Genomic DNA, 23,631 nt, shown 5'->3' with positions numbered 1-23,631 from the left:
AACCTGGTGAAGAACCAGATGGTATCCGGTGGAAAACCAGCACCGTGAGTTTAAAGAGCTTGTCATAGCCGCCATCTAGGCGACTAAGTCCAGATGTTACTCATAGCTATGCTACTTCTCCTTAAACATATGGAGTGTGCCCCAGCCGTAGCTGGGCTCACAAGGACTCACTAAGACGTCAGGCCCTGAAGTGTAGAGACAGTAGCTGAGATAATCTTGGATTTTTTCTCGTAGAGAAAATTTTACTTTCTCCTAACGGACACTTGTTGGACCAGTGAAAATCCTCTTGATTCTTATTCCATTAACTAAACAAAAGGGGAGAAATGCGGGGATATATGCCTTTAAACATGGCTGCACTATTGACAACTGCAGCCCCCACAGGCCTCTATGCTGCACAGCATGTTGAGACTTGTCTCCAACATGTTGAGACTTGTCACCATTTGTTTTCCCGAACCTATTGTCCCTTTACTGATTGGCTTGTTTACCTGAATTCCTTCTCCCTTACCCACCCCCAAAGCCCATTGTTTTGTTAATTGCTTTATTGCTTGCTGTATCGACTATAAAATAAACTCCTGGGACTGCAGAGGGGTCGACTCCTCAGAGTGACCCTCCTAGCCCCACTTCTCTATAAGAGTTGTGGCATTGGTTACCGTCTCCACCGTCGCTCCGACAATTATTAATGCCATTTTTTTAAAGCTTAAAAATTGCCCCAAATACTGACATTGAGTGCATCAAACAACATGTCTTTGGTATATTATATTTTGCTCTTTGTGCATCTGTAATTTAATTTTCTTTTTAAATATAAAATTTTACCTTTGGTACAATTAAGTTAAAACTCTTGAGTGCTAATATGTTGTATATATATACAAAAGAGTATGTTTGGTTGGAGGGAAAATTTCCATTGTTGGAATTTTAGCAGCTAATATGGTTGTAGTCATCCTTTTTCAGTTCTTAATGTTTTGTGTTGTTCTTTTGTTTTGTTTTAAATAGGACGCAACTTAAAATTTCCTTTGCATCAAGGTGTATGCAAAACGTTGATGCAGTGCCTTACAAAATGAAAGTTTGTATTTAACAAGGAGGTGCTTTACACTGTACTTTTTGGTGTTTTTTGGAAAAGTTACATTTAGATCTGTTCTGAAGCTGTTCATTTTTAAAAAATAAAATGTTACAGGCTTTACATGAAAAAAAAAAGTTTTTGTGTAGATATCATTCCCCTACTACATGAGGAGCTCCCTGAACTCTCGTGCTCACAGGATTTAGTATAGAGATGTGCACAGTGCATATTCTTAATAAAAGTGTTAGTGTTAACTGAAATAAATTTCACTTGAGATTTACCATTCATTCAACATTTTTACCTTCTAATATTCCTATACACAGAGACCTGCTCAGTGAAAGACCTTGAACTCCACACACCAGAAAGCCATCCCCATAAAGTCCATCTCCACATGGGACAAAAATATTTCATCTCTTTCATCTCCCAGTAAGACAAACTTATACATGATTCACTAAAACCAGTGCAAATTAATCAAACCCGCAAATTCAAAGGGAATAAAATAATCCTTTTACATTGAAGCATAGAGAAAATAGTTTATTTCTTCCTTTCTGACTAATATTTTGGTTACCAAGTTTTTAAAAAGTGATAAAACTACGAATGCAATACTTAAAGAACAAAGAAATTTGCACTCTACTCTTAGATGGTTAAATTCTTCCGGAAATATTTTGAAGTGCGGAGTTATTCAAATAAATCATCAATGCAAAGGCACTACAACACAATTGCTTTTGAGAGGATAGGTAAGAGTTTCTTAATGGATTTTTCTAAGCAGAATTTGTCATAATCTCCTCAAGAACACTTCACACTCATATAATTTATCCCATTCCCTCAAGCATACTAAGACATATGAATATCCTTCTCTTGGCTTCCTTTCTTTTACTTCCCATAGATTTTTTTTCTCCCATTTGTGATCTTCTCTAAGGCACAATGTAATAATTGAATAGAATAACTGTACACAGTATTTTTAAGATAAATCTCAGCCAGGTATATCCTACCTTATATGATGCATATCAGAGAAGGAAACTGAATTCTTCACTTTATCTATTGTAGGATTAATCTCTTCAGAGTAGTGATATTTATAGGTGCGTTCTTGTGTTATCAAACTGGAAAAGTACCATGATTTTGTTTAAGTGACCGCTTAAAACTCTTGAGAGTTAGCAATAGATAGCCAAGCTTCATTTTCCAATGGGGATTATTAATACCTTCCACCAGATAGTCCCATTGGAACAAAGCAAGTAACATATCACATTGCTGACAATTACAATGAGGACTACAGGAAAAACAAAAAAAGGAGGGTCATTTAGCCCTTAGACAATATGTGGAGTCAAGTATCTTCTGCGAATTCTATACAATATAACCTGTTACTTTAGAGAAAATGCATGGAAAAGTACATTCTTTTGCTCAGACGAGAAATGCTTTGATTTGGGAATGAAAGTGCATACTTTGTCCTTGCCACGTGAGAATATAGTGATATGGGGGGAAGGTAATTACTCAGAGTGCATAAGTTCTTATTTCCAAGTCTATCAATAACTAAGAATAGATTATTGGAGAGACCACTTTAATTTTTATGAGCCTCAGTTTATTCTTGTGTAAAATGATTTTTAATATGTCAAGCATACAAAAAATAAAAAGAACTCTGAAATGAATTTTTTGTATTCAAGGTTTAACTTTGAAAAATCTTAATATTTCACCATGTTTACTCTATTTGCATCTTATGTACCACCATAAATCATTTTTCCAGAATTAACCTGTCATAGATTGAATTATATCCCCCCAAAAATGTATCAATTTGGCTGGGCCATGTTTCCTGGTATTGTGTGTTCCTATATGTTGTAAATCCTGCCTCTGTGATATTAATGAGGGAGGGTGGGTAGCAGTTGTGTTAGTGAGGCAGGACTCAATCTACAAGATTGGATTGTGTCCTGAGGCAATCTCTTGAGATATAAAAGAGAGCAGGGAGACAGGGGGACCTCATACCACCAAGAAAGCAGTGCCAGGAGAAGAGCTCATCCTTTGGATCTGGGGTCCCTGCGTGGAGAAGCTATTAGTCTGGGAGAACACTGATGAGAAGGCTGACAGAGACAGAAAGCCTTTTCCTGGAGCTGACGACGTGAATTTGGAATTTTAGCCTACTTTACTGTGAAGAAATAAATTTCTCTTTGTTAAAGCCATCCACTTGTGGTATTTCTGTTGTAGCAGCACTAGATGACTAAGACATAACCCATAATCTGAATTTGGTATTTAACATTCCTATGATTTTTATAGTCTTACAACATAAAGATATATTTACAAAAATATAGTCTTGAGTTGCATGTTTGTGTACTTTCAAAGAAGTGGTATCATCCTCTACACATGCTTTCACAACTTTCTATTTCCATACAATAATTTGTTTTGAATAGTTTTCTGTTATGATACACATAATTTCAGTTCATTCATTTTATTACTGAGAATTTTTCTAGAATATTTTGTTCATTTGCCTACTTTTGGATGAATGATCATTTAGGTTGTTTCTGATTCTTGCTATAATGAACAACAGTATAATGACCATTTGTGGGAGGGTGTCCTAATAATTGTGTGCTACAGGTTTTCCAGGGTGTATTCTTAGGAGACGAATTTCTGAGTCATAAGGTATATTAATCTTCAGCATTACTAAATCTTTCCAGAATTACCCCGCAAAATGGTTTTACAACTCTGTACTTTGTTTCAGTTATCAGTTTATTGCCTCTCAGATCCAAATACACCCTTCAATATATCCTCTATGACGAATAATGGGATTCCTTTAAGTATTTCTCCTTTAAAATGAGCACGATCTTAAGCTTTCTCAGAAAAGGGCATTAGAGGCACACTGCAGGAGGAAGACACATTCCTACTGTATTTCCAAATGTCCTGAAGCCAGCAGTGTGGGTTTGGAGACCTCTAATGGAGTCTGAAATAGCCATGAGTCCAAAATGCAGTCTCTGTGAATTGCAGGCAACACCTGGTAATAACCTTCTGCAGTCCTCTAGACACAAAAATCAAAGTTCCCATTCTGAAGAGTTCCTGTCCAGGCTGTACCCAGACTCCCTCTGCACTCCCACACCACTGGTTGTTGATAACCTCCCTGATCCCCCACCCCTACCTCACCTGTACTCCATATGGTAGCTTATTGCTTGCCCAGCAGCTCTAGACCAGCTCCAACCTAGCCAAATCAGCAAATTTCTTTACCACCTGGTGGAATGATCCTCACCTTCAATAAGGCTTGAGCCTCTCCAAGCTTGTGTTTCCTTGGATACTCTTCCCCCACCCCAGGATAACATTAACTCATTCCCATCAAGTCAATTCTAACTCACAGCAACCCTATAGGACAGAGTAGGAAATGCCCCAGATTTCCAAGGCTATAATCTTTACAGATGCAGGCTGCCACATCCTTCTAGCTGGTGGGTTTGAACAGACAGCATTTTGGTTAACAGCCAAGCACTTAACCACTGACCCAGCAGGGCTCCTTCGGGGTAACATTAGAGTTTCCTTTTCTTATAATTACTCTATCATGGTTAATAATTATATATATATTAAATTTCCTCTTTTTAGTGTGGTTTCTAGCTCCGTATTAGAACCAGAGTGCTACACACTTCTACCGTGTGTAGAAGCTCCTGTTGTTATGCGTACTCACCAAAAAAAAAAAAAAAAAAAAGTGCATTCAAGTATATTCTAACTCAGTGTGACTCCATGTGTGTCAGAGTAGAACTGTGGCCCAAAGGATTTTTAATGGCTGATTTTTCAGAAGTAGATTACCAGGTCTTTCTTTTGAGGCACCACTGGTTGGACTGGAACCTACAACCTTTCAGTTAGAAGCCTTTAGTGGACTGAGTATTTTGCCATTATACAATGTCCCTGTCTGCCTCTGGTAGTTTTTGTTTTTGTTTTTTTTAATTCTGATGTCTATCTGTTATCCGAAAGCCACTGTTGCTTTCTTTCAATTAATGTTTGTGTGATATATCTTTTTCCATTCTTTTTCCTTCAAGCTTTCTAAACTCTTATACACTCTTATATTTGAAATGTTTGTGTTTTTTTGTGGGGGGATAATATATAATTGGGTTATTTTTTTTTTTAAATCCACTCTGCAAATCTCTGTCTTTACATGGTATATTTTGACCATTTATATTTAATGAAATTACTGATATGTTGGGGCTGACATCTGCCATTTTGTTTGTTTCTTCTGATGTTTGTCTGTTTCCTTTTTCTTGCCCTCCTGTAGGTTACTTGGATATTTATTAAAATGTCTTTTTGATTTAACTATAGGGTTTTGAATATATTTCTTTGAACAGCACTTGTAGTGGTTACTCTAGATATTACATATCTACATAATTTATTACAGTCCACTTGTGTTGTCATTTTTCCAGTTTAAGTAGAGCATTCAAATCTTATCTCCCTTTATGTGCCTTTACCCTTCACCATCAATAATATTTCCTCTATATACATTTCAAATCACATTAGACAGTGTTATACTTTTCTTCAACAATTACACACAATCTTGACAACTAAAGAGATAAGAAAAAGTGTATTGTATTGTGCCTGTATTTTTGCTTCCCATGTTCTTCCGTCCTTCCAGATGTTTCAAGATCCCTTCTTTTATTGGTTCCTTTCTGCTTATTCCTTTATTCATTCTTTTAGGGTCAGTCTGCTGGTGACAAATTATTTTTGGTTTTTCTTCATCTCATAATGTCAATATTTCTTCATTTATGAAGTATATTTTAGTTGGGCATAGAATTCTGAGTTTACAGTCCTTTTCTTTCACCACTTGAAATATGCTGTGGCATTTCTTTCTGGCCAACATGGCCTCTGATGAGAAAGCCACTGCCATTAGATTTTTTTTTCCCCCTATAGGTAAGGTCTTGTTTCTCTTTTACTATTTTCAATGTTTTTTCTTTTTCTTTAGTTATCAGAAGTTTGGCCATCATGTGTCTTGGTAAGAATTTCTTTGTGTTTATCTTGTTGGGGTTTGCTTGGCTTCTTTAATCTGTAGATGTATGGCTTTTGCTAAATTGGGGAAGTTTTCAGCGATTATTTCAAGTAGTTTCAACTCCATTCTATTCTCCTTCTTGGACTCTGATGACACAAACGTTGTTAGATATTTTGTTATAATCCCACAGTTCTCTGAAGTCTGTTCATTTTTTGAAATATTTTTTAATTTTTGGATAGTTTTAGATTTACAGAAAAATAAATTTGAATATAGTAAGGAGTTCCCATATACCCACTCACCTTTCTCTATTATTAAAATTTTACATTAGTATGATACACTAGTGACAATCAATAAATAAATATTGATGCATTATTTTTGACTAATGTCTATACTTGTTTCAAATCTCCTTTTTAGGTAATATACTTTTTCTATTCCAGGATCCCATCCAGGGTAGCAGACAGCATTTAGCAATCATGTCTCCTTAGGCTTCTCTTGGCTGTGACAGTTTCTCAGACTTTCTATTTTTGATGATTTTAACAGTTTTGAGTCATACTGGTTAGGTATTTTGTAAAATTGCCCTCATTTGAGATTTGTCTAATGTTTTTCTCATGATTAGACCCAGGGTATGGATTTTTGGAGGAAGACCATGGGAAGAAGATGTCATTCTCATCACATCATATGAAGGGTACATATTAGCAACATAGTTTATCACTGTTGATGTTGACCTTGATTATCTGAGATAGTGTTTGTCAATTTTATTCATTGTAAGGTTAGTCTTTTTTTTTTTCTCCTTTCCATACTTTACTATTTGGAAGAAAGTCACTATGGGAAGCTCACACTTAAGGAGTGAGGAGTTATGCTCCACCTCCTTCAAGGTGAACTGTTCTGTTCATTTATTTTTAGTCTGTTTTCTCTCAATTATGTAATTTTATTGTTCTATATTCAGTTCACTGTTCTCCTTGACTCTAATTCCTCCACTCTGCTGTTAAGATCATCCATTGAGTTTCTTTTTTTTTTTAAATTATTGCTAAAATTTTCATTTTGTCTTGTATATCTCCTATTTCTTTGCTGACACTTTCTATTCTTTCCTGAGGATTTTTATTTATTTCATCTGTTTCAAGTGTGTTCATAGTTGCTCACTGAAGCATTGTTATGATGACTGTTTTAAAATATTTGCAGGTAATTCTAACGTCTCTGTCACCTTGGAGTTGTCATCTATTGTCCTTTTTCATTCATGGTGAGATTCCCTGGTTCTTTGTATGACTAGTGTGTATGTGTGTTTTTTCTTGAAATCTAGTTATTCTGAGTGTTATAAGACTAGACTTCATTTAAACCTTGTGTTTTAGCTGGCCTTTTTTTGGACACTACTCTGTCAGAGGAGTGGGAAGCTGCTGCCTAGTTACTGCAAGGTGGAGTTACAAGCCAGATTTCCCAGCCTGCCTCCACTGATGCCCAAGGTGGGAGGCTCCTTGCTACTGCTAGATAGTAGTGAGAGTTCTGACACTTCACTAGCTCTCCACTGATATCTCTTAGACTGGGAGTGGTAGGAATGCCTTGTTACTGCTATATGGCCTCCATTGACCCCATGGGAGTGAAGTCCTGGCTCCCTGCTTGGCTTTCTTTGACCCCTGCCACAAGAGGTGGGGGAGTTGGGCTTGCTATGAAGGGGGAGTAGAAGTCTAGGGTCCCCACTTGGCCTTTGCTGCCATGGGTGGGGTTGGGGCCAAAGTTGGTTGTTTTTTTTTTTCCCTGTGGTGTTTGGCCAGAGTAAATTGGGTACTGCTAAAAGTTTTCTGTATTGCTAGGCTGCCTCTTTCCTGGTTCTATGGATAAAGAGAGTAGGTCTTCTTTCATTCCTTCCTTCCTTCTTTCCTTTTCTTTTTTTCTCTTTCCTTTCTTCCATTTCTTTCCCTTCCCTTCCCTCCTCTTTCTTTCTTTCTTTTGCTCCTATTGACATTTCTGAATTTCTGGCTTCTTCACCTCCAAGGTTGGTATATACAAGCAAAAAGAAAACCCGAGGAACTTACTACCAGGTCATTCCTTGAGTTCCTATCCAGTCTGTATTCTTCTCTCCATTTCTTAGAGTATTATTATGTTTGTTTTATAGAAAATGCCCATGTTTTCAGTGGTACTTAGCAGACAGAATACAGAAGAAGAAAAAACAATCTTCCCAAGAGGATAAATCATCTTTTTTATTAATAGTAATATTATCTCTTTTTTATTCACTTTGAATATTTAACCATTTTAAACATATTCACTTCATAACATTTATCCAATAAATTTATTACTTACTCAAGTGGGGAAGGGCATATTAGTCAACTGTTTATTCTGTCTGCTAACATTTGTTCATTGTAGATAGGCTCCCCATGTGTTTTGTGAGTTTGATTTTGAACTAAAATTTATCAGGACTTCATGTGTCAAAATCCTGTGTGGCAAGAGTGTGGCCCACCAGAGAGTTTTTTGTCCTTATTTTTCCAAATGCCCTAAGAATTTCATTCACCCTTACAGTGAACTAAATTTTATGTTGATTTTTTTCAGATTAAAGCTCTTCTGACTATGCAGAGAGTATAAATTCAAACTCCGAATTTCTATATAGACAATCCCATGAATATAATTTCCAAGAGTAAAAAAAAAATGTTTCTATCCATAGACCAGGTCAGTTAGAACATATTTTTGGTCTTTTCCTTGTGCTGCTCAGAACACTTCTAAACCACAACTTCACTGAAGGAATAGGCTCTAGGTCCAAGGGATCTAATTCTACTTCACACTCTTGCAGGAACAAAATTTCTCTGTAATGGCCTATATCCTTTTGATTACCTGAAATCACTTCCCATCACCCTTCTTCTCCCAAAGATTCTACTCTTTCAGATGCCATGAGATTGTTTGTTTTAAAGAATGCTTTCAGAATTCATAGGTATTTTTACTGGAAGAATCTCCAATTACCAATATTTAAACATTATTAGTAATAAAGTATAATCTTCTTCTCACTTTTTACTTGGGTCCACAGTACATGCCCATGGAAGAAGCAGTCAAGAAATCAAATGACACATTGCATTGGGCAAACCTGCTGCAAAAGATCTCTTTAAAGTGTTAAAATGCAAAGATGTTACTTTGAGGACTAAGGTGTGCCTGAACCAAGCCATGGTGTTTTCAGTCACCTCATAAGCATGCAAAAGCTGGACAATGAATTAAAAAGACCAGAGAAGAACTGATGTCTTTGAATTATGGTGTTGTTGAAGAATATTGTATATACCATGGACTGCCAGAAGAATGAACAAATCTTTCTTGGATGAAGTACGGCAAGAATGCTCCTTAGAAGCAAGTATGGCAAGACTTCGTCTCACATACTTTGGACATGTTATAAGGAGGGATCAGTCCCTGGAGAAGCACATCATGCTTGGTAAAGTAGAGGGTCAGCATAAAAGAGGAAAACCCTCAAGGACATGGATAGACACAGTGGCTGCAACAATGGGCTCAAGTACAACAACAATTATGAGGATAGCGCCAGACTGGGCAGTGTTTCACTCTGTTGTACACAGGGTTGCTATTTGTCGGATTCAGTGGAACCCAACAACAACAACCCATAGGTATTTTGTGAGGATCAACTGAGAAAATATATAAAGATACAATTTGTAAACTATATAGTGATCATTAAATATAAGTTTGACTTTATTATCATCATTATCTTAATCATTATGTGATACAGTCCTATATTAGTTTTTTTTTTTTTTTTAATGGTTTCAGAAAAGAATCAACAGTCTTGGGGAATGATGAAGTTATAAAGGAAAAAAGTGAGATAACATTGTTTAAAGCATATTTGTTATTAAATCCTATTACACACTACCATTTATCACACACTATTTCAAAAGCATGACTTCACTTTCGGGCATGGTTTTCTCTTTCAAACACTAGATGTCAGAAGATCAAGATGATTGTCTCAAATTAGAATTTGATATCAATTAAAATGACGACTGGTAAAAAAATTATGAATTAAATACTATTTTGAAACTTTAAAAATATTATTTAAACATGTTACATTACTTTTATATTTTGTACATATTCATATTTATAAAGTTAAATAGAAGAAACATGAATTTGATAGGATTATTCATTTTATAGGAAAATAAAAAAATTTATTATTAAGAATAATCTTAGTCTAAATCAAATAATAATTATTTTATAAGCAAAAGATGGGGGGTCCCATTTTGCTGTTTTCTAAGTTGATTTGTTTTCAGTTTTTAAAGCAAATGATATAAAAACAAAGAAAACATGTCCCGTAATATTTCAAACACAACAGTAATTCACTAAGGACAGTGAAAACTGTAGATTTCTTCTTATAAAAATCAAAAAAATGATCTTATCCTTTTTGAGAGTTTTGAAAAATATGTATTCTCACTTATGTTTTATTGGATGGTGTTATGGAGTGAATTGTGTCCCCCAAAAATGTGTGTCAATTTGGCTAGGCCATGATTCCCAGTATTGTGTGGTTGTCCTCCATTTTGTGATCTGATGTAATTATCCTTTGTGTTGTAAATCCTAACCTCTATGATGTTAATGAGACAGGATTAGAGATAGTTATATTAATGAGGCAGGACACATCTATGGATTAGATTGTATCCTGAGTGAATCTCTTTTGAGATATGAAAAACAACAAGCCAACAGAGAGAGAAGGGGAATCTTATACCATCAAGAAAGAAGAGACAGGAACACAGTTAGTTCTTTGAACCTGGGGTCCCTGCACTGAGAAACTTGTAGACTCAGGGGAAGATTTTTGACAAGGACATTACCCCAGAGCCAACAGAGAGAGAAAGCCTAGAACCAGCACCCTGAATTTAAACTTCTAGCCTCCCAAACTGTGAGAAAATAAATTTCTGTTTGCTAAAGCCATCTGCTTGTGGTATTTCTGTTATAGCAGCGCTAGACATCTCAGACAGGTGGTGTAGATTGGATGGAAGGACCTGGAAATTGGTAAATGAATACACAGAGCAAAGACATATATTTAGCAGTGTTGTTGAGAAAACCTCCATTTATATAGACAGAGATATCAATTTTTGAGTGTAGTCATTGAATCACTAATGCTGAGTGGCAATTCTAAACTTCAGTTTAATATATTGAGGCAAAGAAACATTAATTATGGGCCCAGATTTTGATATTTGTTACACAGTGAAATATGTTGCATTTACATGATTAAGTACATGAATCTATTTGTTTTCTGAGTTCAGTTAATGAGTTCACCAAAGCTATTCACTGTTTAGTCCTTAAGTTTGGATAGTTTGTAGTGAGAGTTCACACTGAAAGAAATACCATTCCTAGATACAAGACATTACCTTCATGTATTTAATTCCATACTTCAAATATAAACAGTTTTAATAGCAAAGGATATAAGTGAGACCCTTTATTATGGTTGTCATTATCACAAGGAAAAGTCAAGAAACTGTTAGGAACTTACTTTTTGCCTCCTCAGTTTCTGCATTGCTGGTATCACCTCCTTATTTCTTAACATGTACATCAAGCGGTTTAAGAGAGGGGTGAAAACAGTATAGAATATGGAGAGGATATTATTCACTAGGAAGTTGCTGAAAGGCCAGGCATAGATGAAGATGCAGGGCCCAAAGAAGAGGGTCACCACAGTGACATGGGCAGTCAGGATGGCCCAGGCCTTGGCCATGCCCACTGAGGACTGACGTCTCACAGTGACCAGGATAACTGTGTAGCAGATGAGCAAGAGCACAAAAGAGCTTATACCCATTAGACCACTGTCTGAAAGCATAAGTATCTCAAGGATATAGGTATCAGTGCAGGCAAGTCTGATAACTAAGGGAAGGTCACAGAAAAAGCTGTCCACTTTATTCGGACCACAGAATGGAAGGTTTACTATGAAGACCAACTGGCTTACCGAGTGCAGGACCCCAATGAGCCAGAAGCCCACGACAAGGACTGTACACTTGCATACACTCATGATGGCTGCATAGTGCTGGGGTCGACATATGGCTACATACCCTTCATATGCCATGGTCACGAGGAGCATCATTTCACCACCAGCAAAGACATGCTGAAAGAATATTTGGGCCATGCAGCCCTCAAAGGAGATGGTCTTGTGCTCCATGAGGAAGTCAACAATCATTTTGGGAGTGGCAAAGGTGGATAGACACACATCAGTGAAGGAGAGGCTGCTGAGCAGGAAGTACATGGGTGTGTGTAGCGCAGGTTCAGAGAGGACTGTGAGCACAATGAGGAGGTTTCCCAGCTCAATGGATGAGGAGAAAAGTGTGAAAAATGCAAAATAGAAAAGTTGTGGCTCTCGAGGACCTGAAAGATGGTGCGACACAAATTCAGTCACTCTTGAGTTACTTCCTTGGTCCATGATTTCAAGTTTCTGAGATCTGATCAGAAAATTTCCTCTAAAGTGAAACAGAAATGGAGATATCATAGGGTTGTGGGAGTAAGCGAGCAAAGCCAAGCCTGACATCAAATCTCACTCTATTTACTTATGTACTTTAGGCCCTCATGTTGCTGTTGTGTGCCGTTGTAGATTCTGACTCAGTGAACTCTGTAGGACAGAGAAGAGCTCCCCATAGGGTTTCCTAGGCTGTAATCTTTATGGGAGTAGACTGCCAGATCTTTTCTCCCATGGAACCACTGGTGGGTCTGAACTGCCACCCTTTCAATTAGCAGCTGAGCGCTTAACCATTGTGCCACCAGCTGTCCTTTAGATCCTCCTAAGCAGGTAAATACACATTGTCTGCAATCATGTCTTTTGTAGTGACTGTGTCTGCTTGGCTTTCATCTCTGCATCCCAGCATGACAGCTGTATTCTAAAAATACAATTTTTACACCTCACCACCACGACTTTAAAATTCCTAGTAAATACGACAATGAAGCTCTGGAGTCAAACTGATAGGTTTCAAATTCTATCTCTTGAAATCCTAGCAGTACGACCTTGGACACGTTCATTAAGTTCTCTGTGTCTCAGTTTTTCCATCTGTAAATCAGACAAATAATGATATATGCCTCATAGAATTGTTGTAAGAATTAAGAGTTATAAAAGGTGAAGTATTTAGAATAGTGCCTGGCCCATAGATATTAGGTACTGCACCTTTTTTCCATCTATGATGAAAGTAATTCTATGTGCAAATTAATATGGGAGACAAAATATCAAAGAATTTACTCATCCTACTTAACAGAACAAGATATTTCATGCCCTTTAGTGGCATCTATTTATATTCAAGTATGTTAATATTTGAGTTAATATCATGATTAATATATTTTCATCTTTTTATTAGACATTTTTAATTTAGACTATTTGTAAAGTCGTGATAGCTCTTCTTCACCCAATGGCTCTGCCTGAATTTGAGTGAATTTAATATGTGATCTTCAGTATGAAGTACGAAAAAGTCATATTTGTTAATATGATCAACCTGTCTTGTTTATAATTTACATAAACACAATATATGATTCTGAAGGAAACAGATCATATTTTTTTTCCTTTTTTTTGTTTGTTTTTTAGAGCACATTGCACATAGATTGTGTCCAATGATATCTGTAGATCTAAATGTATTTTTTAGTTTAATATCAGTTAATAGAGAAGTGTTTGTATTTTACAAGCTGATTATCTCTACGTACTTTGGAGAAAACGCTAGAAAAAAACTGTTCCTTAAGAACCTCAGATTTTTTTTTAATCTGAGAAATAAAAACCATTCTATTTTAGTAAATTTTTAAGTTTTAACTTAGTATGAAAATTAATTTACTAAGAAAATTAGGAAGAAACTAGGCAGGATGCAAGAATAAAATATACCTCGATGCAACAACAGAGGGATCTTGCCGTTAGAAATGTGGTCTCCAAATTATTTTCATTGCACCTCTCTAACAGCAAAAGGCTATAACCACGTATATTCATTTACCTGTAAATTATATACATATACACTAAAATATTACATACAATATAAAATATAATTGAAGTTTAAGAAAGAATGTTTCAGAAATATCAAGGGAACTACTAATCTTTTTCTCACATTCAAGCAGCTCACCTACTAGAATATTTATGTGCACTTCTACTTCGGATTCTATTGATCGAGAAATGGAGGTGACTCATTTTCTGGAGAGAAATTTCAAAAAGCCTGGCCTGATGTGGGAGAGAGTTAAGTCACTTCATGCAGCCCTCTGTTTCTGGAGAACAGGAAGTCTTTATAGAGCAGTGAAGTGCTTTCCCTAGGTTCCCTGGGTGATGCAAACAGTTAAGCGCTTGACCACTAGCCTAGAAGGTTGGCAGTTTGAACCCACCCAGAGGCTCCTCAGAAGACAGGCCTGATGATCTGTTTCCAAACCATCACAGCCTTGAAAACCCCATAAATCAGTTCTACTCTGCCCACAAGGTCACCATGAGTCGAAATTGACTCAACAGCAGCTAACAACAACAAAGATGCTTTCCCACCTTGGTCAAAACAGTCAACATGGTAAAGTCTATCTTTAGTTCCTTCTGTCTCTACTTTCCTTTGTTCACCAAAAATCAGTTAATTACTCTCCTTGTATCTGTTCCATTTTAGGATTCCAAGGTCATCAGGCCCCTTTCTTCAGACAGCTAATGAAACCTGCAGTTACACAAAGTAAACATTCTTAACTGTTCAAAACTCTGTTTCTTTACCTGGAATCAAAGAAAAATAATAAAAGGGTCTGAAACTCATTTGCTAAAATCACCTATGTAGAGATCTCTTTTTCCTGTAGCAACAGTGTACATACACACAGAAAACCCTTTACAGGTCTATGCCAGTGTTAACAGTGGTTATCTCTGGTGAGAATTATTTTATTCTGTATACATTTCTGTATTTCCTGAGGTATCTGTTTTTCTGCAATGAGCATGTATTGTCTTTTTAATCAAGGAGTCCTGTTGGTGCAGTGGTTAATACTCAGCTGCTGACTGAAAGGTTGGCAGTTCAAATTCACCCACCAGCTGTTCAGAAGAAGAAAAGACCTGGTGATCTGCTTCAGTAAAGATTACAGAATAGGAAATCCTATGGGGCCATTTTACTCTGTCCTATAGGGTAGCTATGAGTTGGAATCAGCTCGAGGGCACACAACAACATGGATATCTTTTTCATTAGATTAAAAAATTAAGGCTTTTTGGAATTGATAAGTTTCTTTTTTTAATTTAGAAAGATCAAAAAAGTAATTTGAGAAAATTAAAAATTGTCTTCAATTAGAACATACATGGACAATAACTATAATATACAGTTATTACCGTATATGTTCTAGTTAAATACATATATATGTATATATATATATATCAGTATATATAGAAACTCTGGTGGCTTAGTGGTTAAGAGATATATATATATCACTATATATAAAAACCCTGGTGGCGTAGTGGTTAAGAGCAAGGGCTGCTAACCAAAAGGTCGGCAGTTTGAATCCACCAGGTGCTCCTTAGAAACCCTATGGGGCAGTTCTAATCTGTCCTGTAGGGTCACTATGAGTGGGAATCAACTGGATGGCAATGGGTTTGGTTTTTTTTTAATATGTATAGCACATATTGTTTTGTAACATACCACTAAATAATTATCATAAATATATTTCCATGTTAATAGAGTACTTTCATGTCAACTTTAAAAATGTATATTTGTTTATTATATGGATGTTTTCAATTTTCCCTATTATTATTATACGATAACCATATTTTTAGCTAAAACTTTATGGACATACATAATTATTTATTTAACATATGTCACTATAATTACACACTTTAGAAACTTTCTGTTCATTATACCACAACTCTTCACACAGAATTGATGTATGAGAATGCCCATTCTTCACCTCTCCCTTTTTTGGCAAGACAGTCTGTCACAGTTTTATTCTTACTTATTTGCTATATGAAAGTGCATCTGACTGATATTTCAGTGCATTTAGTGATTATTAATGGAGTTGGCCATTTATTCATTAATGAATTGGCCATTTGTATTTTTTTCTCCTCAATAGCCTATCCCTGTCCTTTGACTATTTTTCTATTGAGTCTTCCATCTTCTTATTATTTACATATAAAGACACTTATTAAGGTATAATCCTTTTTTGCAGACAGTCCATAAATTTTTTAGTTTACTCTTTTCCTTTTATTTTTGTCAAATTTTCTATACAATTATTTAAAATATTTTAAGAAATTTAGATCCATTATTTTCCCAAATGGTTTCTGCCTTTGTTGTCCAGCTTAAAAAGTCTTTGCCCAAAAATGTATTTTCATTATTTAAAAAAATAGTGAAAAAGCTTATAAAGTAATAAATTCCATTTTCAAACAAAACTTTTAAAACAACGGTGACTATGGGAACAATTATATTGAGTTCTTAACAGTGCAAGTTTGAGAAGTCACATCTTCAAATGCCACCTTTAGGAGACAACTGGGAGCGCTGGTGTTGGGTGGCAGTAGTTATGAATGATGCCATTTCTATGGTAATCAAAGCCTTATGCTAAAGGAGATAAAATTCCCTCATAGAAATTACAAGTACCAGTGAAGAGTTGAAGGAGAGGAAGGAATCAGCTTTTCAGCATGCCTCTGAAATCACATTACAAAATTTCCAACTATTTCACTAGCTGGTACTTTTGCCCAGCGGCAGGCTAAGGAGCTTCATAAACAGACTAATCTCTCTTGTCTGTCCCTTGTAATTGGCCATGTATTATCTTTAACTTTGATCTCCTAAAATAAACCAAGCCTTACCACAAGGAGTCACCAGAGAAAGATATAATACCAGAGGTTCCATCAATCAGAGAAAAGTCTAAGACATTCTTGTTTATTAACCAGGAGAGGACCAAAACCCAATTAACTCAAAGTAAAAATGTATGAAAATTTGTTTTATTACGCATTTAGTTGCTATTTATTTTAAAATAAGGAAGCTAAAGTTATAACCTGTCAGGTGATTGAATTTGATTCTAAACTCTACAAGCAATGCAACCAAACTTTGTTCTCACCACAGTCAAGCCTGTGCCTCACAAACAGCCTGCTTATAAAAGCTCAAAAAATAGTTACCAAATTAATGAATAGATTAATAATAATATGAATGATTATATCCATGTATGAATGAATACAACACAGTTTTAGTAGGCAGAAAAATGATTGCTGACATACAAATTGTTACATTATCATACTGTCCTTGTTTATTAAAAAAATTCCCACTGAGTCCATTCTGACTCATAGGGACCCTGTAGGACAGAGCAGAACTGCCCCAGAAGGTTTGAGGAAGCTGACTGCTACATCTTTCCCTCTAGAGCAGCTGTTGTGTTCAAACCATTGACTTTTTGGTTAACAGCCAAGCACTTAACTACTGTGCCCCTAGGGTGCCTTCCTTCTTTACAGACAAAAGAAGCCAAGTCACAGAGTGAGTCATAAGTAATTAATTGGATATTTGGAACCTCAAAACATGAAAAATTTCTAAAAAGTCAACTCTCATTCTATTATCTTGAAACCCTGACTATGCTAAAGAACAACTGATTTTTAAAAAGAAAGGAATGCAGGAAGTAAGGATAGAAGTAAAGGAGGGAGGGAGGAGGGAGGGAGGGAGGAAGGAAGGAAGGGCATCTTCAGACTGATTGTATTTCTCCTTCGTAATTATACTAATTTACTAAGCATTGATAAAGTCCTCCAGGCACTATGATAAAATCTCCATTTGAATCATTTTTCTTAACATTCATCAGCATATTCCTCTTATTTATAGCTGATGAATAGCATAAAATAGAAACCGATATTGAAAATCAGAAGGCAGTATTACTTAGAGCTGTTTACTTATGAATCAGTTTTAAATGGATAGCTTTGAATATGAAAAAACTTACTGCATGACATGAATTTGGGTGAAATTTCATAAATAATAAGAAACAACAGAGTATTTTAATATAAGCAGAAGTCACTTGGTACTATAAGTTCTAAGGCAGACACATGTGCTGAGGGTACAGACCTAGGAACCAGAAATCAAATCTGAATCCAAATCTCTCTCATTGACTACTTAATTTTGAGTAATTCTGTATACTCTACATCTTTTGAACTTAATAGGAATATTATGGAAAATCACACGGGTGTGTGCTTCTGGCCCAAAATCATTATAGAAGCCAAAGGAACAAAAAGTAAACAAACCCCTAAAGGGAAAAAAAAATCTTCACAAGAGGCAAGCCGAAAGGCATGTGCAAAAGAGAAGATAGACTCTGGAACTTATCTCAATAAAATAAAAGAGGTTGACTTCGTATTGGCTCTTTCTGAGAACTAAATTGTGGATACTTCATTTACCAACTAGCTGAGGCACTGAAGCCAGTGCAAAAATAACTTTGAAAGTATGGAGCCTGAAATAATCTCTGTAATTAACTATAAACTAAGAATGGCATCAAACCAAAAACTGTTGCCACTGGGTCGCTTCCAACTCATAGCAACCCTATAGGGCAGAATAGAACTGTCCCATAACATTTCCAGGGAGCAACTGGTGGGTTCGAACTGCTGACCTTTTTGTTAGCAGCTGAGCACTTAACCACTGTGCCACCAGGGCTCCAAGAATGGCACCTGAAAGAAAATGTCTGTAAAAATCTAGAAGCTATTAAATATAAATTATAATTGGATCATTATATTTATTTCTAGAGTTTTGGATGAGATATTAATAGCTACCATTTCTTGTATACACATTATGTGCTAGGAATTCTACAAAGCATTTTATAAGACTATTGATATATATATTTCAATATATACACAAATATACAGAAGTATATATATATAGAAATATAAATATATACAGAAGTATACATACATATATACAGAATTATACTTATAGATAATACATATGTACCATACAAAAATTCATACATATGCATATATATAATCTAGAATGCTCACAATAACCCTTCAAGTATAGTTTTATTCTTGTATTACAGAATTTCAGTAAGTTAAGCTAATGACCTAATCATATGACCAAAAAAGTGACAAAGCTAGATTTTTCATTATATAAATTGTAGTCTAAGCGTTCTAAAATGGTACGTTTGCCTAATTACGTGCATGGAGATCGATGCAACAACTAAAGAAATGTCTGTCCATATGTGTGTAAAAAAGAAATTTAAGCGAACACACTGGCCATTCACAGTAGAACCACATTATGTGCTGTGTAACTGGACAATAAGCTCAGAGAACACAGTGGCTGAGTCTGCAGAAGAGGAAGATGCACTTTTGCAGGTATGAGGTTGAGTGGCATATAAAGAATTAGCATATCTCAGGACATTAAGAGGGAGTTCAGACATGGTGAGACAAATTCAATCTCACTGACAGAATTAAAAGAAATAGAAAAGTATATGAAAATAATTTGTCTACAAAGAGCTATTTGAAGTGACAGAAGTATGAAAACTTAACATGAATCATTCCAGGGTTGTGATATAGACTTACTAAGAGAGTTGGAATCTGTCAACTCTTTTTATTTCAGAAGTTCCACTGGAATAACCTGAGCTATCATGACATTAGAAATGCGATCTTCTCAAACAGCTTGCAGTTTGCCTCACTTGTACTTCACATGCTTTATTTAAGAGGAGGTGGGGATGAAAATGTATTTGTCATTGAAGGATAATTTTGTCCCAGTGGGACCTTTGCTAACAAGTCCTTTTATATCACAGACTAGCAAGTATTATTTCTACCTAGGGATTCACACTTCTAAGAATCATGCTCCCGACCTATCTTTAGCCTCTTGTTACTAGTGTGGCATTCATTTCTTATGAATATTTATTCACAGGCAAGATTTCTGAGTATTTTTTAGAGTTATCATTAGATTCTCATAAAGTAACTTTTATTCTCTCTGTAGGCTCTGTAAAATAAGTACTGTTTCAAGCCACATTCTATTTGCTGTAATAATCCAGTTCCAGTTATCATCAAATCAACTCCGACTCATGGCAACCCTGTGTGCGTCAGAGTACAACTGTGCTTCATTGGGTTTTCAATGGCTTATTTTTCAGAAGTAGATCGATCACCACGTCTTTCTTCTGAAGCACCACTGTGTGGACTCGAACCTCCAATCTTTCAGTCAGCAGCCGAGTGCATTAATCATTTGTACCACCCAAGGACTGCTGCTATAATAACAGACATAGCAAAATACTGAAATGTAGCAAAACTATAAACCACTTGGGCAAAATAAAATGTCTTATTTTTCTGTATCCTTCAATTAAATCTAACTCAATAATTTTTTAAAAAATTGGGTATCTACTACATCTAAAACCACAGAATAGCAATTCAAGAATGAGTAAAGCAAAGTACTTATCTGCAAGTTGTTTGCAATTTGGAATGGGGCAATTAAAGAAAATAAATACTTAAAAATAATACAAATAAAATAGTATACATATTATAAGAGAAGGATAAACAAAACTGCATGCATATTCAACATTGGGAGAGATTATATTTTGCTGGAAACAAAGAAGTACGAAGAAGTAGAAGGATAGAGAAGAAGATAAATATGAAGGACAAGGAAAATGACAAAAGTGTATTATTTGTGAAGGGCTTTAAATAAGATATAAAGTTTTGAAAGGCAGGGATAGTGAGTGAAGGAAGATTACACAGTGTATGCAAACCACAAAAAAGAAAAGTGAGTGAAGAAAAGTGGAAGTGACCCAAGAACCACTGCTGCAGCTTGGCTAGAGCAGAGAGTTTTAAAAATGCACACAAGAGAGAGTTTTGTTGTTGTTGTTGTTAGGTGCCGTCCAGTCAGTTCCAACTCACAGCGACCCTATGCACCACAGAATGAAACACTGCCGGGTTCTGCCCCATGCTCACAGTCATTGTTATGCTTGAGCCCATTGTTGCAGCCACTGTGTCAATCCATCTCGTTGAGGGTCTTCCTTTTTTTCGCTAACCCTGTACTTTACCAACCATGATGTCCTTCTCCAGGGACTGGACCCTCCTGACAATATGTCCAAAGTATGTAAGACGTAGTCTCACCATCTTTGCTTCTAAGGAGCATCCTTGTTGTACTTCTTCCAAGACAGATTTGTTCGTTCTATGGCAGTCCATGGTATATTCAAAATTCTTCAGCAACACCACAATTCAAAGGCGTCAATTCTTCTTCGGTCTTCCTTATTCATTGTCCAACTTTCCACATGCATATGATGCTAATGAAAATACCATGGTTTGGGTCAGGCGCACCTTAATCTTCAAGGCGACATCTTTGCTTTTCAACACTTTAAAGAGGTCTTTTGCAGCAGATTTGCCCAATGCAATGAATGGGTCTTTTGATTTCTTGACTGCTACTTCCATGGGTGTTGATTGTGGATCCAAGTAAAATGAAATCTTTGACAACTTCAATCTTTTCTCCTTTTATCATGATATTGCTTACCGGTCCAGTTGTGAGGATTTTTGTTTACTTTATGTTGAGGTGTAATCAATACTGAAGGATGTGGTCTTTGAGCTTCATCAGTAAGTGCTTCAAGTCCCCTTCACTTTCAGCAAGCAAGGTTGTGTCATCTGCATAATGCAGGTTGTTAATGAATCTTCCTCCAATCCTGATGCCCTGTTCTTCTTCATATAGTCCAGTTTCTCGGATTATTTGCTCAGCATACAGATTGAATAGGTATGATGAAAGGATGCAACCCTGATGCACAGCTTTCCTAACTTTAAACCATGCAGTATTCCCTCGTTCTATTCAAACAACTGCCTCTTGATCTATGTACAGGTTCCTCATGAGTACAATTAAATGTTCTCACATTCCCATTCTTCACAACGTTATCCATAATTTGTTATGATCCACACAAATGTCTTAGCATAGTCAATAAAATACAGGTAAACATCTTTCTGGTATTCTCTGCTTTCAGCCAGGATCCATCTGACATCAGCAATGATATCCCTGGTTCCACATCCTCTTCTGAATCCGGCATGAATTTCTGGCAGTTTCCTGTCAATATACTGCTGCAGTAGCTTTTGAATGACCTTCAGCAAAATTTTCCTTGCATGTGATATTAATGATATTGTTTGATAATTTCTGCATTTGGTTGGATCACCTTTCTTGGGAAGAGGCATGAATATAGATCTCTTCCAGTTGGTTGGCCAGACAGCTGTCTTCAAATTTCTTAGCATAGATGACTGAGTACTTTCAGTGCTGCATCCATTTATTGAAACATCCCAATTGATACTACATTAATTCCTGGAGACTTGTTTTTTGCCAATGACCTCAGTGCAGCTTGGACTTCTTCCTTCAGTACCATCAATTCCTGATCATATGCTACCTCTTGAAACAGTTTTACATTAACCAGGTCTTTTTGGTATAATGACTCTGTGTATTCCTTCCATCGGCTTCTTTTATTGTATTTTAGGTGAAGGTTTACAGAACAAATAGTTTCTCATTAAACAGTCAGTACACATATTGTTTTATAACATTGTTTAACAACCCCATGACATGTCAACCCTCTCCTTCTCGACCTTTTTGTTTTTGGTGAAAATATACATAGCCAAAGATACACCATTTCAAAAATTTCTAAATGCACAGTTCAGTGACATCAATTACGTTCTTCTGCTTATGCTGCTATTCTCACTTTAGATGAAGGTTTACAGAACAAAATAGTTTCTCATTAAATGGTACACATGTTGCCCTATGACAATGGTTAACAACCCCACTACATGTCAACATTGTCCTTACTCAAACTTGGGTTCCCTATCACCAGCTTTCCTGTCCTCTTCTGCCTTCTAGTCCTTGTCCCTGGACTGCCGTGCCTCATTAGTCCCATTTTGTTTTATGGGGCAGTCAAATCCCCGGGTGAGTGGTGAACCTTGGGAGTGACTTCACCACTGAGCTAAAAGGGTGTCCTGGGGTCATACTCTCGGGGTTACTACAGCCCGTTTCAGGCCAGTAAATCTGGTCTTTTTTTGTGTGTTAGAATTTTGTTTTACATCCTTCTCCAGCTCTGTCCAGAACCCTCTGTTGTGATCCCGGTCAAAGCAGTCAGCGGTGGTAGCCAGGCACCATCTAGCTGTACTGGACTCAGTATGATGGAGGCCTTGGTAGCTGTGGTCCATTAGTCCTTTGGACTAATCTTTTCATTGTATCCTGTTCCCTTCATTCTCCCTTGCTCCCAAAGGGATGAGACCAGTGGAGTACCCTAGAGGACTGTTCACAGGCTTCCAAGACCCCAGATGCTACTCACCAAGGTAGAATGTAGAACATTGTCTTTATAAACCGTGTTATGCCAATTGAGCTAGACGTTCCCTGAGACCATGGTCGCCACAGCTCTCGGCCCAGCAATTCAGTCCCTCAGGGAGTTTGGATGTGTCTAGGGAGCTTCCATGACCTTTCCTTATACAAGTTGCGCCGGCTTCCCCAGTACTGTGTACCGTCTCACCCTTCACCAAAGATACCACTTATCTATTTTCTATTTAGTGTTCCCCCCATGCCTCCCATCCCTCGTAACGAACAAAGATTGTTACTTTTTGTGTGTAACCTTTTCCATGAGTTTTTACAGTAGTGGTTTCATTCGATATTTGTCCTTTTGTGATTGGCTTATTTTACTCAGCATGATGTCTTCCAGTTTCATCTATGTTATGAGATGCTTCACAGATTCGTCATTGTTCTTTATTGTTGTGTAGTACTCTGTTGTGTGTATGTACCATAGTTTGTTTATCCATTCATCTGTTGATGGGCATCTAGGTTGTTTCCATCGTTTTGCT

General features: G+C 36.5%; 1 protein-coding gene across 1 annotated transcript; it reads right to left on the bottom strand.

Annotated features, from left to right (window-relative positions):
- Window positions 1–11,427: 11,427 nt before the first annotated feature.
- On the bottom strand, window positions 11,428–12,354 carry LOC101352967 (olfactory receptor 4K15-like). Its single transcript, XM_004375332.1, has one exon. The coding sequence runs from the start codon at window positions 12,352–12,354 to the stop codon at window positions 11,428–11,430; it is 927 nt and encodes a 308-aa protein (XP_004375389.1).
- Window positions 12,355–23,631: the final 11,277 nt, after the last annotated feature.

The sequence above is a fragment of the Trichechus manatus genome, unplaced genomic scaffold (genome assembly GCF_000243295.1).
Source record: "Trichechus manatus latirostris isolate Lorelei unplaced genomic scaffold, TriManLat1.0 scaffold00035, whole genome shotgun sequence".
NCBI classification, from domain to species: Eukaryota; Metazoa; Chordata; class Mammalia; order Sirenia; family Trichechidae; genus Trichechus; species Trichechus manatus.
Note: the sequence above shows the minus strand (reverse complement) of the source record. Positions and strands in the feature narration are given on the sequence as shown.

Excerpts from the sequence above, each read along its gene's own strand:
- LOC101352967 (XM_004375332.1), bottom strand. The coding sequence starts at position 12,354 with ATGGACCAAGGAAGTAACTCAAGAGTGACTGAATTTGTGTCGCACCAT.